Source organism: Triticum dicoccoides, chromosome 3B (assembly GCF_002162155.2).
Source record: "Triticum dicoccoides isolate Atlit2015 ecotype Zavitan chromosome 3B, WEW_v2.0, whole genome shotgun sequence".
In the NCBI taxonomy this organism is placed as follows: Eukaryota; Viridiplantae; Streptophyta; class Magnoliopsida; order Poales; family Poaceae; genus Triticum; species Triticum dicoccoides.
Genome location: NC_041385.1, coordinates 813,996,179 through 814,011,520, shown reverse-complemented (window position 1 = coordinate 814,011,520; position 15,342 = coordinate 813,996,179). Strand labels below are relative to the sequence as shown.

General features: G+C 43.6%; 2 protein-coding genes across 2 annotated transcripts; both read right to left on the bottom strand.

The window, feature by feature from the left end:
- Positions 1-489: 489 nt before the first annotated feature.
- LOC119282423 lies at positions 490-988 on the bottom strand. The gene has a single exon (XM_037562658.1). It carries the CDS (start codon positions 986-988, stop codon positions 638-640), a length of 351 nt encoding a protein of 116 aa, XP_037418555.1. The 3' UTR covers positions 490-637.
- A 3,436-nt stretch (positions 989-4,424) lies between these two features.
- On the bottom strand, positions 4,425-6,219 carry LOC119278654 (cytochrome P450 94A1-like). The gene has a single exon (XM_037559989.1). The coding sequence runs from the start codon at positions 6,210-6,212 to the stop codon at positions 4,599-4,601; it is 1,614 nt and encodes a 537-aa protein (XP_037415886.1). The 5' UTR covers positions 6,213-6,219; the 3' UTR covers positions 4,425-4,598.
- Between the last annotated feature and the right edge of the window lie 9,123 nt (positions 6,220-15,342).

Genomic DNA, 15,342 nt, shown 5'->3' with positions numbered 1-15,342 from the left:
TAAGAAATAGAGCATGACAAAAGGTCTGCATGTGGACGTACCAAAAAAATAGAAATAGAGAAGAGAGAATACATACGGTCGAGCGAAAAAACAAAACCAATAAAAGACAAACTATACGGAATTGATAGTATGAACGTATTTCCGTCTTCTTGCCTGAGTTTAATATAACTCAACCTCACTTTTAAAAAAAAGTATTGCGACAAACCATTTGATAAAATTATTTTCTGGATTTTTTATTCTTTGTTAGTTGGTCTGAGTGGAGGTGGTCTTGTGACCCCAATTATGAGTGACGTCAGCATGCATGCATGCATGCTGCCGCCGTGTGGACATTTCTCAAGCCATATGATATGCCCGTTCCAACTTGATATGCTGTCATTCTTAGCCAAATTAAGAGGAGCACTGCCACTCCACTTAGATTTGTCTAAATACGGATGTATCAGGTCACGTTTTAGTATTAGATGCATTTATATTTTGGGACGGAGGGAATACATAGCTATAGCAACGACGAACGCGGTACGTACTGAATCGCAAAATGGAAACGCAAATAGAAGATGGAACGCGAGCGCATGCACCCATGGACGGACGAGGTGCGGTGCTGCTCCAGGAGGTTGAGTCGACGTCCGTGGTGCTGTCCCGCTTAGTTTCCTCCTGGGCACCGGTAAATTTTGAGGCAGTTCCGGCCGGTGTTGGGCTGTCCGGGCTGCGCGCACTTGGGCCTGCAGGCTTGCTTGTTGCCGTTCAGTGGCCCCGGGTCGATGCCGGCGAGGACGCGCCGGTGCACCCCGAGGTCCACCACGGTGGATACCACCACCAGCTCCGGCGCCACGACGTCCCCCAGCCTCATCGGCGACGACGACGTCGCCATCAGCTGCCGCACCGCGTCGACGCTGGCAGTGTCACCGGAGAGCGCCGCCGCCTTCGTGCCTGGGCCGGCGAGCAGCATAAGCGCGAGGATCACAAGCGAGATGCACACCGCCTTTCTGTTCATGCTAGCTAATCGATCCGTTTGTGCTGGGCAGAGGTTGAGGAGAGTGATGCGAGTCCCGCTATGTAGCATTGGCTTATAGTAGGTCCTCTGGTTTGGGCGTTTGTTGGTACTAATATCTGTCTGTCTGAACAGTCACATGCAGTAGCTTAATTTGCTCTAGTTCCCATGAACGTGCGGAGCCAAGCAGAAACAGATACTTCATACTACCACCAAAAATACAGCACTTGACAGCTCGTATTTTTGTCTCACATGCTCTTTGGAAGATCCGTCAGTGCGACTACGCGTCCAACAAATGATTGTCATGATCAACTAGGTTTTTCTATTGAATACGATATGGTTCAGCCGGCGGATAACGTGCTGGGCGTCGGCCACCTCCACGTTGCACCACGCGCCCCCCACATGATGTGCAACACACTTTTGCAACAAGACCCCTGTGCAATTGTCAGAAGGGTTGCAACGGTGACGGGGCACTAGCAGAGATGTTTCTTGCAATGAGGATCCTGTTGCAAAAGAAAATTTGCAACAACGTTCCTGTTGCAAAGGAATTTTTAAGTTATTTGTGGGCTTCGCAACATCGTCTGTGTTGCAAAATATTTTTTTGCCACATTGTCCCTTTTGCAAAGAATTGCAACTAAGGTTGTGTTGCAAAAGGACTTGTGCAACGTGCTCATTGTCGCAAAATAATACAGCTACTAGAGGAGATCAGATGGATGTGAAACTCGCCATCCAACGGCTCGCGAGGCAACGGATCTTTTAAAAAGATCCGCCGGCCAACATGTAGCAGCCCCCTTGGAAAACGCTATCGCTCAACCGGCGGATCTTTGTGCGTGCGTTGACCTCGTTCATGGCGGTCGGATATGATTTGGATTTGGATCGAATGACTCAAAAGCAATCTCTATCCTAGTATATATATAGTTCTTGCAACTGGCCCTTGGCTTGACCGAAACAAATGATCTCTTGTAGACCGAGCACACGCGAGGAAAGTTGCCGCCGACGATCGGCGGAGGATGCCTCTTCTCCTCTCCTCCTTTTCATCTGCAACTAATCCTCTCCCCACATCCATGTGCCTGGACGCTCGCGACCAGCGGCCAAGCCGGGTGCCTCCGCCTATAGGTCATCGTCGCCAAGTGCATCCATGTTGGATCTCCGCTGCCAGACGCCTCCCTGCCGACCGAATCGACGGATCCAACGAGATCCGCCACGCCGATGTGGAGCGCCATCAACCTCGCTATCATCACGTCACCATCGACACTGGCAGAAGCCACTTCGCTGTGTCGTACGTCCATGTCCACTCCGCGCTCGGTCCTGCGTTGTTGTTCATGACATCACCTCCGAGACAAGTTTCTACAACAATGGTGTTGTTGCGGAACGGTGGCAGCGAACAATGACTGTGCAAGTGCGCGACGCGGCCAGAGATGTTGTTGCAATTTTTGCAACTTTGGTCTTGTAAAATTAGACGCGCCGGGAAATGTTATTGCAATTTTGGCAACAAGGGGCTTGCATCAGAAAAATAAAGAAGAAAATGTGTTGCGACATGGGTCTTGTTGCGGAAAATTAGGGAAGATGAGGTTTTGCAACAAGGATCTTGTTGCGGGAAATTAAAGAAGACAAGGTTTTGCAATAAGGGTCTTATTGTAGAAATACAAGGTTTTGGAACAAGAGTCTGGTTGCAGAAAAAAATAAAAAAGATGAATGCTAAGGACAACTCACATCATCAAAACAGACGTCTCGCGAGCCGGCGGATCTTTTAGAAGGATCTGTCGGTCGACGCATAGCATGCCCTTTTTTATAGAACAACAAGCAAGGCATCAAAGGCTCTCGAGGTGAAAAGGCGCCGGAGCCATACCTTGCTTACTACGACCTGGAAAAAGCGTCGCATGAAGGACTTCCCTTAATGGGCCAGCTCAACCGCACTGTTTTGTTCTAGTTCTAATTCAACTTTCTTCTGGTTTTCTTTCCATATTTAGTTCGTCCCGTCAATTTTGTGTGTGTTTTCTCCAATTCTTCAATGGTTTTATTATGTGTTCTCCATTTTTTAACACATGCCTACTTTTGAAATACACTTGTAGATCTTTCATATACTTATGAAACATTTTTTATACACGTTGAACATTTTCAATTCCATGAGATACATTTTTAAAAATATATGTTTCAAACATTTTTTGAATACATATTAAATATGTTTCAAATAAACGTTTTTACATGACCAAAATACTTTTTTACAAGTATAAAATATCATGAAGATTTTTTTGACTGCTCAAACATATTTTTACATTGGCTAAACATTTTACAAAAACTATCATGAACATATATTTGAAACACATGAGCATTTTTTTAGAATGTCACATACATTTTATAAAAGCAAAACATTTTTTATATTTTGTATGAACTTTATTAAAGAAATGTCCCAAACATACTTTTGGAACACGTGAACTTTTTAAAATTTTCATGTACATCTTTTAATGCTATCAAGATTTTTTAAAGTTTTGCAAACTTTTTCATGTACTGTTAAAATTTAAATGCATGATTAGCTTTTTTAACTAAATTCATTTATAACCATATAATATCTGGAAAATTAAACAAGAGAAAAAACAAACAAACCTAACATTACTTGGGCGGCGTACTGTACGCCTGCTTCAGGCGATGCTACCTTCCATCTACTCCCTTCGTTTCATAATATAAGAGCGTTTTTTACACTACACTAGTATCAGAAACGCTCTTATATTATGGGACAGAGGGAGTAGTTTCGAGCGAGATATATGAGCACCCATGAAAAGGGGGACCCATGAGCGGCAACACCAGCGAGAAGCCCAGTTCGCAAGCAAGCATATGAGCCAGGGAAGTAGGTCTGTATTTTCTTGGTTTTCTTTCGGGGGTTTTACTTTCTTTTTTCTCCTTTTCGTTTCCCATTTTGAATTCTCTAAAGAATTTTCCTAAATTCATAATTACTGAGAAAAATTCAAAAAGTTGGATATTTTGTTAAAATATCGAATTCGTGATTTTTTAAAAAAACATTAGGAACATGTTTCAGATGTGTGAATATGTTTAAAATTTGAATTTTTTTGGCAATTCCAGGATACCTTTAAAATTTGAAAACATTTTCAAAAATCCCTGAAGCAAACTTCTCTTTCAAATTCTCTTAATCCTTTCACTTACCTTCTTTTTCTATCTGCAGTTTCTACCTTTTAAAGTTGTTTGGTGTATGAGCCCAGACCGAAGACATACCTAAGTAACAAGTGAGCTATATTCTACTATACTGAATGTTTCAAAATTTTGTTACTTTTTATATTTGTGTTATTATGAGGTGAGATGCCCATAGACAATATGTACCTAATTATCAAAGGTTTGAGAACCGAGCGATTTAGGGACAAACTGGAAGAAGTTTTCAGGTATATGAACAGAAATAATCTTGAGAAAGAAATAGACAACAGATGGGCACCTAAGTTTGTAGTATGAGAGCGGCTACACTGAGGCTTTTGTACTTCAGGATATTCCAATTTCTTTCGTGCAAGCACAAATGGAAGAAAAAAATGTTAGCCACGTGAACAGGATAATAAAGAAGCAAAATCTGGGCGAATCTTCCGAGTGCAAGATGTGGTTGATATACTATTTAAAAATGATCCTCCCGCCTCCTGATCCGGACGCGGAGCCCGCCCTTGATCCTCAGCGTCGCACCCAGCTCGTACCGCGGCGGCGCGTCCATGCTCGCCGGCGTCTCCACCATCTCCATCGTGAACCTCCGGATCACGGCGGCCGCCACGGCCTTCATCTGCACGTACGCCATCTCCTTCCCGAGGGACGCCCGCGGCCCCGCATGGAACACCGGGTACCTCGCCGCGTCGGCCACCACGAACTCGCCGCGATCACCGCCGAGCCACCGCTCGGGTCGGAACTCGCGGCAGTCGTCCCCCCACAGCCGCGGCATCCTCCCCATCGCGTACGCGGAGTAGTCCGCGAACCAGCCGGCCCGCACCGTCGTGCCGTCCGGCAGCACGTCCGCGGCCGCGGCCACGCGCGTGTTGATCGGCACCGGCGGGTACAGCCGCATCGCCTCCGTGAGCGCCGCGTGCAGGTAGTGCATCCCCTTCAGCCCCTCGTATTCCCCGGCGTCGTCTCCGTGCGCCGTGCGCGTGACCTCCTCGTGCACGCGCCTCTCGCAGCGCGGGTTGGCGGCGAGGAGCCAGAAGAACCAGGTGAGGGCGGAGGACGTGCTGTCCTTCCCGGCCAGCACGAAGCTCACCACCACGTCCCGCAGGAACCGCCGCTTCGCATCCGGCGAGCCGAACAACTCGCCGAGCTCTCTGCCGGCAGCGGCGGTGGATTCTGCGTCCAGCGCCGACGCGAACCGCGACAGGAGGTGCTGCTCGTGCTCGCCGTCCTCGGCCGGGGACGACGGCTGCTCTGCCTCCAGCATCCCCATCACATACTCGTCGATGACCCCGATGGCCTCGCGCATCCGCCGCTCGCTCCCGACGTTGGCCAGCCTCATCGCCCTCCACAGCAGGGTCGTCGGGTGGAGTATCCGCGCGAAGGAGATCTCGACGGCGTCGTCGAACGCCGCGAAGAACGCCTCGTGCCTCCGGCTGCGGCGATCCCCTGCCTCGAGCTCGAGCAGAGTGGAGCTCTCGACACCGAAGGCCACGCCGCAGATGTTGTCGAAGGAGAAGCGCCGGAGCACGTCCTGCAGGTCCAGGGCCACGCCGGAGCCCGCGGAGGCGTCGAGGAGCGGGAGGAGGCGGCAGTGGAGGTGCTCCCGGAGCACCCGCCCGGAGAAGCGGCGGAGCGAGCGGGACGAGAAGGAGTAGGAGGCGAGCTTGCGCTGGAGGCTCCAGAGGCGGCCGTCGGCGAGGAAGATGCCGCGGCCGAGGAGGTCGGCGAAGGGGACCGCGAAGCGCGCGCCCTTGACGTAGTTGGGGAAGTTGGCGCGCAGGAGGTGGTCGACGGCCTCCGGTCTGGCGGTGGCGACGCCGCTGCCGAGGCCGAGCGGGCCGCGGACCTCGATGGTGGAGGCCGGGGACTCCGCGAGCTGGTCCGTGGCCCAGTCGAGGAAGCGGTGCAGGTTGCGGAGGAGCGGCACGGTGTTGCCGAGGACCCGGTTCGGGTGCGGACAGTGGTTCGCGCTCGCCGCGGCCGGTGGGACACGGCGCCGCCGGAGGTAGACGGCGAGGAGGACAGGGAGCAGCAGCAGCAGCAGCGCGATGCTCCCGTCGTCCATGACCTCCATGATTGACTGGCGTGGTGGTTGGTCGGCACGTACGTACAGTCCTAGTCTCGTGATAAACGCCGACTTTTCTTGTGGACGGTGATGGGTCGAGTTTGTGATCGCAACAGGGAAGACGAAGACCTGTGAGGCTGTGACCAACACGGTGGTCGTCGAAGCTGGCGGATTCTGCTCAGCGCGCGTCATCTGTCAGCGGTGGCCGACGGTTGAGCCGGAGCCGGGGAAGATACACGTGAGCTAGGAGGATGATCAATGGATGCTCTCGTTCGAATGGTTGTAGCATCGCGAAGATATCTATTACAGCTAGCATATGTACCAACAAGATATCTAAAGATGGTGTAAAAAAATGTCCAACGGTATTAAGGATGCACATAGCTAAAAAAAAAAGAAAAGAAAAAGATCCCCCCAGTGGTCAATCGCTAGCATGAGCAGCACTCTAACAACCATGGAAGACAACGGCGGATTACAAAAGAGGTTCTCCAAAGACAACGTGTTCAATAAGGAAATAATGCATAAACGTGGTCGTTGCCCGATCAAAGATCTTGAGTTTCACCTGGAGAAAGTCTGAGTTCCCAAAAACATTGCCTTCACCAAAACCATTCCCAGAGACAACAAATAAATGCTAGATCTTGGATTTTCACCCTGAAAATCGACACTCGGTACTCAAGGAGCACCACAAAAAATGCAATCCTCCAGTGCTGCTGCCCCCGCTTGCTGAGACTGCTGTTGAAAACCACCAAACATCTGGCACACAGTCACCATCGCATCCATGTATATGTAAGAAAAACATCAAATAATGAACTTTATATATCTGCACACATGCTTATGTCTCTTAACTACTCCCTCCATTCCACAATGTAGTGCCTATAGATTTTTATAAAAGTCAAACTTTGCCAACTTTGACTAAGTGTGTAGAGAAAACTGTCTACATCTACAATATCAAACATTTACATTCTGAAAATATAACTCATGATGTATCCAATGTTGTGCAATTGGTATTCTAGATGTACCTACTTTTCTCTATAGATATAGTCAAAGTTTGTAATGTTTGACTTTTTTAAAAATCTATAAGCACTATATTATGGAACGAAGGGAGTAGTATATAGAACAAATTGATTATTTAAAACTTCTAAATATCGTCTTCCGACTTTGAAACTCATGTAGATATTTAAGGATATTATGGATACATAAATGTTTCAACACACTAGGACATATTAAGGGCAATATTAATTTTCGGATTAATGTGGTACCGTCGGTTTCTTAAATCTATATTGAAATTCATTGCAACAATATATATATATACATATTTTCGGACATCTACCGTGAATTGGAAAATAATGTAGTTTATGTTCAACATAAGAAATAAATTTTAAATAATACTTTTTTGCACACAGAATAATAAATATTAGAATGCATGACAAATATGTACCTTAAAATAATGTTGTTCCAATTAGAAAAAAAATGTTGTTTCTGATTTCGGTCCAATTCTGTGTGAGTCCAGTGATTATTTAAAGTTTTTTTTTGACGAGAAAACTTCCAATCTATACATCTTCAATCATGGCAGTACAATGAACACCGGAAATAATAAAAATTACATCCAGATTCATAGACCACCTAACGACGACTACAGGCACTAAAGTGAGCCGAAGGCGCGCCGCCTTCATGGCCCCTCCCTTGCCATAGTCGGACGAAACTTGTTGTAGTAGACAGTATGGAAGTCGTCGTGCTAAGGTCCTATAGGACCAGCGCACCAGAACAGCAACCGCCGCCATTGAAGAGTAGCATAGATCGGAATGATCCAAGTTGAAAAAACACACAAACTTAGACGAACTACGACCAGATCCGAACAAATCCACCAAGAAACAGATCAGACACATCCTCACACGCCCAACGGGACGGGGTTAGACGGGGAGAACCTTATTTCATCTTCAGGGAGCCACCGCCGTCTCGTCTTCGTAGAGTTGTTGACTGATTGATAGATGGCAAAAATTTAGAGTTTTCTACCATAATGAAAACATAAGCATAATCTCTAAGGACTATATATCTGATTGATGTTATTACTCATTTCTTTTACTTGAGTAGTATTGTTTGACCGTGTGCTTATTATCTTAGTTTTGGAGGGATGTACGAAGGTATGGCCTGGGATATGAGTAGCGAACATTTTTTTTGCGACCGAGCAACAAACATGTTGTGTTTTGACGAAGATGTGTTGCTTACAAAGCATTGTTTGACGGCTCATCATCTCTACTTCTAAAGAGGGAGTGTGCGTTTGTGATGGTAGGTCGTGGTAAGTCTTTTCGTACATCGTCGTTTGTCTCCGCTCACCAGCCCGCTCGTAAGTTTTGCTCGACAGAGATATTGTGAGCCGTACGATCCTAATCAACCACCTGTGAAAGGAAGTCCCGAAATCAGGGCCGCGCAATGGAAGGACTTACCACCTTAACATCTTCGGCCTCGCCGTTGTCACTACCGTATCTGCTCATCTCAGGTGTCACTTCTTCCTCGTGATCTATGGCGGCCGCTTCCCCCCCAGTCCGACCATCCCCGGTTTTCTCTACCCCGACAGCATAGTCCGAGCATCGCCGCGATCACCGGCCCCATTCTCCCTCATCATGGTACAGTCAACTCCTCCCGCGACATCCATCTCGCGGTCTCGCCTATGAAGAGCGTGGTGACATGCGACGAGTGGTCAATGTCGCCATCCCAATCTTGCGTCGCGACGTGATTTGGAGCAGCAACTGCTGAGTGCGGACATATGGCGAAGGGGACGTGCCAAATCGTTTAGAATTGTATGTTATGATTTTCGATGTTGCGAGGTTCGTGATCACAGGTATGCCTGGGACTACGATGGAGCCAGCGACCAGACCAATGAAAGTGTGCTTGCATCTCTTACTGTAGTGTGATGATGAATTGATGACCGACTCCTGTTAAATCCAAGATGTCTGCACTTCCTCGCTGCTGGCGAGCATCAGCTTGGCTGGTCAAAATGGGGAGGAACTTAGGAGTAACATCACACACTCCAATACAACTTTGCTTATGTGGCACATATTTAATGAAGAGAAAGGTGCTTGTGGTAACTAGCTAAGTTACTGGAACATCACACACTCCAAGAAACAATGAGTCTATAACCTAATAAATATATCGTTACATGACACTACATATATGTTCCTACCCGCTATGGAGGTAGTAACACAGTCTAGGAAAGTGTGTAAGTTACTAGCTTATGTTCTTGTCCATTACGACCAGCTTAACTCCTCACGGCACTCTTATCATCTTTACATACCATGATATGCGTGCATGTCTCTTCGATCTCAAACAAGAACTGCATGTCTTTCAGTTTGCTCTGTAGATAACGTGCAATGCAGGTATGTAGCAGATTATGATGCAAGTTTGTTTGATTTTGAATCCAAGCATGAATTTCTTCTTTTTTTTAAATGGGTCCTTTTATTACTTAAAAGATTTAAGCATTACACCCGGCCTCTACATAACTAAGATGCACATAGCCAACTAAGGTCCTCTCACACAGACGAAAAATAAAAAGGCTAAATACAAATAAACATACCGTACAATGCCTAAAGCGGAGGGGGTCAATCCTAAGATCATGCTGTCACCCATGTTGGGTAAAAATATCCCTCACCGTATCCACCAATCATGTATACACATCTGTAAATAGGTCTCGATTCTCAACACATTATAGAGAGGACCATAAATGAAGAGTCCTGATACATACTTTCTTCATCCGGATTTATTAGGCCTCCTCTTATTTTGGGTCAAAGTTTGACCTAAAAATTTAAGTAACAAAATGTAAAGTATATGCCACAAAATTTATATTGTCGGAAAGCTCTTTCAAATACAAATTCAACAATATAATTTTTTAGGCATATACTTTATATTTTAGTAGTCTATAGATGGTCAAAATCTGACACAAAATACAAAAAGACCCAATAAACCCGGACGGAGGAAGTATGTAGATAACCTGCAACAGAGAAGTACTTTTATCGTTAAAAACCTTATCATTTCTATATAGCAGAAGCGACCAAATAACAGCAAGCGCTCCCACCCTGAGAAGTGTTTCAAACCTGTGATCAATCACATGTAACCAGATGCCAAATTAGCAACACTACTGGGAGGATACAAGCCAGAAACTATTTGGATGACTGACCGTATAGAACGAGCTAATTTGCATTAGAAGAACAAATGTTTTATTATCTCCTCATGATGACAAAAGATACATTGCGGACTTCCATGCCAATTCCTCTTAATAAGGTTATCTTTAGTAAGAATGACTCCGTGACGAAGATATCATGCAAAGATTTTATTCTTAAGAGGTATCTTTATTTTTCAGATCTTATTATTATTATCAACTGGCACATCAGACTGGATTAATGGTTTCATCGGATTTCCTCTAATTAAGAGAAAAATCTTCGGTAAAGATTTCCGTTGTTTTTTCTCAATGTCAGTCTCCCGAGAATGATGCTTGCACTACTTGTATTTTGTTTTCATTAACCGATGCTTGTTATGTAGATTGGCAGACTGGAAAGTCTAGATTTGGTAGTGTACATATACTGGAAAATATAGCATGGTCGGGTCTTCATACAGTTATTTGTTGAATCAGCAACATAGTTTGTACATATACTGGAAAATATAGCATGGTTTGTACTGCTTTTTTATCTTCTAAAAGTTATTTCTTCGTTCAGCTGATTACTTAATACATAGTTTATGGTGTGTTTGTTTCTAGGGACTTTTTAGTGTAGGGACTAGAAAAGTCCCTCTTAGAGACTTTTTAATCAAACAGGAGGGACTACTAGGGACTAAAAGTTGCTTTTTGGGACTAAATGAAGAATCAAGGAGAGTATTTTTTGGAATTTTTAGGACTTTTTCAACAATGCCCCTTCCTGCACCCACTGCCCCGCCACATCATGGTGTTGTTTGGTTGTTATTTTTTTATATACTAGGGGGTAACATGGTCATTTAATAACCTTTAGGGAGGGACTAGGGACTTTTTAGTCCCTGAAAATAAACAGGGAGGGACTTTTTAGTGACTAGGGACTTTTTAGTTGGGACTAGAAAGTCCTAGGACTTATGAACCAAACAAGGCCTTAGCATGGGGAAAATAATAACATTTATCAAACTACCTTGTTTCTTTCCTTCCTTCTCTCTTAGGTTTTGCTTATTTCTTTCTCGTTCATCATCAGGGGTTGTACACATTTAACATTTAAAATTTAATATATATATATATATATATATATATATATATATATAAATAAATAACATTTTTAAATATATGATTGCCATTTTTTGAAAACTTGATGTCTAATTTTGCCATACATATTATAAATTTTTCGTACATATCTAGTACATTTTTCTAATACGTGTTTAACCATTTTCAAATACAAGTTTAACATATCTTGATGTCTAATTTTGCCATACATATTATAAATTTTTGGTACATATCTAGTACATTTTTCTAATACGTGTTTAACCATTTTCAAATACAAGTTTAACATATTTTAGTACATGGTAAACATTTTTTTCTATACACATTATAAACATTTTTAAATGCTTGATTAACATTTTTCAAATAAAATAGTAACATTTTTTGAATACATCCTCAATATTTTTTCTATATATTTTGACCATTTTCAAATGCTTGATTAAACATTTCAAATATAAGATTAACAATTTTAATAGATGGTCAATAATTTTTCTATACACAATTAATATTTTTAAAATACTTGATTAACATTTTTCAAATACTTATTCAACATTTTTTCAAATGCTTGATTTAAAAGATTTATATATATAATCAAGTTTTCCATACACATTTTTTTATACATGAGAAATATTTTCTCTACAGACGTTTAACAGTTTTTTAAATGATTGTTTAACATATTTTTAAAATATTTATGTGTTTTTAAAATATATTGATTTAGAATACTTGGAAGAATAAATAAAAGCAAAATAGGAATAAAGCGCAAAAACAAGGCTGTGGCCTCACGCGAGCTGGGCCGGCCCAGATTGGCGCTCCTTCAAACGAGGCTACCATCCAACTCGCTTTGAGCGAGGTATAGCCGCGCCTGTGCACTATTTTTTTCAAATGCTTGATTTAAAAAAATATATGATCAAGTTTTTCATACACATTTTTTTTTGTATACATGAGAAACATTTTCTCTACCCACATTTAACATTTTTCAAATGATTGTTTAACATTTTTTCAAATTTTTATGTAAAGTGTTTTTTGTAATATATTGATTTAGAATAATAGAAAGAATAAACAAAAATAAAATAAGTAAAAAAACAAAAAACAAAAGAAAAAACGAGGCTGTGGCCTCACGCGAGCTGGGGTGGCCCAGATTGGTGCTCCTTCAAGCGAGGCTACCATCTAACTCGCTTTGAGCGAGGTATAGCTTCGCATGTATAGTATTTGGCGCGTGGGAACTGGCCGCTGCGAGCGATGGAGCGATCCATGGCGGCACTCACGCATGGGACTAGCTCTATGGTCCGATTCCACAACAGAACAAACAATGAATAATTGTGGGCGGTTAACCAGGTAAGCCTGTGCCCGGGAAAGAGAGGACTAGGAAGGGACCAAGAGAAGCTTTCACAGTGAAAAATGAAAAAAAAAACATATCATTATTAGAAAATCGTGGAATTTGACTCAGTTAGAGCTCCCCATCTTTCAGCACCAGGCTGGCCGTCGTTGTCCTCCTCGAATTCATGGAACCTTTTTTTCTCTCTGTATATAAAGTTTTCCAATTGAATAGAAACAGTGCTCTCAACTGCCCTATGCATGGTTGAAGGCGCTGTCCGAAAGGACGCGCCACTGAGTGCTCCATATGCTTCGTGCATGGTCCATTGGTCCTTCCCAATCGACCTCTGGCAGGCGAGCAGCCTAGCTGGTGGTACGTGGAAAGCTTGGCCAGTTCATGCCTCCATGGACCATTGCGGATTATGAATGAAACGAACAAGGTCCACCCACGCGCACACGTTGCAAGAGCAGATGCCTCAATCCTGCTTGCAATTAACCAGGTCCGTACAGCCTTAATTTCATCACCACATGCTGATCGATGCTACCAGCCAGCCGGCAGTACTTACTGTCACCCTGATGCTTATCTCTGGTTGCAGCTTTCAAGGACCGGACCGCCGGGTCATCACAAAATTGAAGCTATACGAGTTTTGTGAATTTCAAGTTTTGTTATAGCTTGATGATACTTGGGAGGACGGCGTTTCGGTGCACAGGAGCATCTGCTCCGCATATGGACAGTAAAAATATACTCCCTCCGTTCTATAATATAATATCATTTTTCAAGCTATGTTAGTTTAAAAATTGAAAAATGATCTTATATTGTGAGATGTAGGGAGTAAAATAAATAAATATGTTTTTTTGTTTTTTTTTTGCACCAAAGATGCACGAGTTTTTTAGGTGTGCAAAGTTTGATGGTGATATGATATCAAAGGAGCTCTGGACAAAAAAAAACTCGGAGTTCTGAGAAAGGTTTAATATTTTTGGTTTTGGAGCATTGATTTTGTTTGTGTTGTCCCGAGCTCCTCCAATGTCATATTGTCATTAAATTCTGCACGCATACAGAAAACTTGTTCATCTTTGATGTACAAAAAAATCAGTTCTTTTCGCTATTTTATTTTAACTTATTGTTTATCGGGGAGCATATAAGCTCGTGATCAGGTATGAATTTTTGGATACTTGGGGTCTTCTCACATAAGGAAACAAAAAAAAACTTTTTAATTAAAAAACCAGTTATTTTTACAGAGACTAGAAGCCCTAGATTAAATAAGTCCAAGCCTTATAAGAACACCCCTAACAAAAATGAAAAGTACAAATAAGTCCAAGAGAAATTCGTTGTCGTCTCCAAACCTCCACAAGCCGATGCCGCGTTATGATTCGAGCTCGATGTTGCACTTGCTCCGCATCACTGGAGGCATGGAGTTGTTGTAACTGCGACCAGCATGAAGTCATCTGACTTTGTCATGATACTCCAAGCACATATTGTTGCAGAAGAGAATAAGGCGAAAGTTGAACACAAAAACTGAATGCCACATTAACTCTGAAAGCGTATCACAACATGTTATTGGAGAGACCACTGGCGGGATCATGAACTAGGGTGGAAGCATTGCGGTCAACGACTCACCCCCACAACATGAAGGATTGGATATGGGAAACCCTCACATGTCCATAGGTACTTATGTCACTGTGTCGACACCTCTGTTCCCTTATGAATGATAAGATGAGACTAAACCCTAATAAACTAGACCAAAACTCCCCACAAGCACAAACATTCATGGTGCCCCCACCTCTATATCGTAATCGACCACTAGAGGCGAGAAAGACCGACTGAATTGACAACCAGATACCCTTGCTCAAAAGTCGCCTTGAGGCCGCTAGGGGCAAGTACAGTTTGTATCTGGCACTTAGTTAAGAGTCAAACAAGAAAAACTTTAGATTTTAGGGTTTGAAGGGGACTAATAGTAGGGTTTTGATCAACATAAAAAGTAGACGATGGCGGGATGATCTTGCTGACTTTCTCTCCGGAGAGGCCTTACTCATGTGCCCATATTTATGTAACAAACGTAATACAACATAGTAAAAAAACGTAATACAATCACCCATACCCATCGGGGCCTCGATGTTGTCTCCGACCGGCCCACCACGACTAGTTGTATGCCATTGATGTCCTTGTATATTAGGCTTTTGTTACATACTTAGAGCATCTTCAGACAGACTAGGCAAATTTGACCCCCTAAACGTCCCCAGACAATGCCGTTCTAATCCTTCCAACACTGATTAACACCATGTTTTGTGAGCGAAGCCAATTTGACCCGCATCCGTCGACAAGGCCTTTAGGTAGGTGAGCGGGCAAGGGATCCAATCACGCCCTAAAACGTCTCTCATGACGATGACTACCGGTTTTATCTATTCTATTTCTTTTTTTGTGCGGAAAAGGGAGTTTTATCCGATGATTATAGAGTTACAGTTCGAGAGGCAAAAGCTCCTCAATACATGGCGGTCCTTGATGCAACCACACAAATTGTGGTATGCTCCGCGCGACTATAGTTTGACAATCGATCGACTACTCTATTTTGATTTGTACTAAGTTTATGTGAAACAAACTCCGTG

What these genes read in the sequence shown, in the direction of transcription:
- LOC119278654 (XM_037559989.1), bottom strand. Translation starts at nt 6,212, where the DNA reads ATGGAGGTCATGGACGACGGGAGCATCGCGCTGCTGCTGCTGCTGCTC.
- LOC119282423 (XM_037562658.1), bottom strand. Translation starts at nt 988, where the DNA reads ATGAACAGAAAGGCGGTGTGCATCTCGCTTGTGATCCTCGCGCTTATG.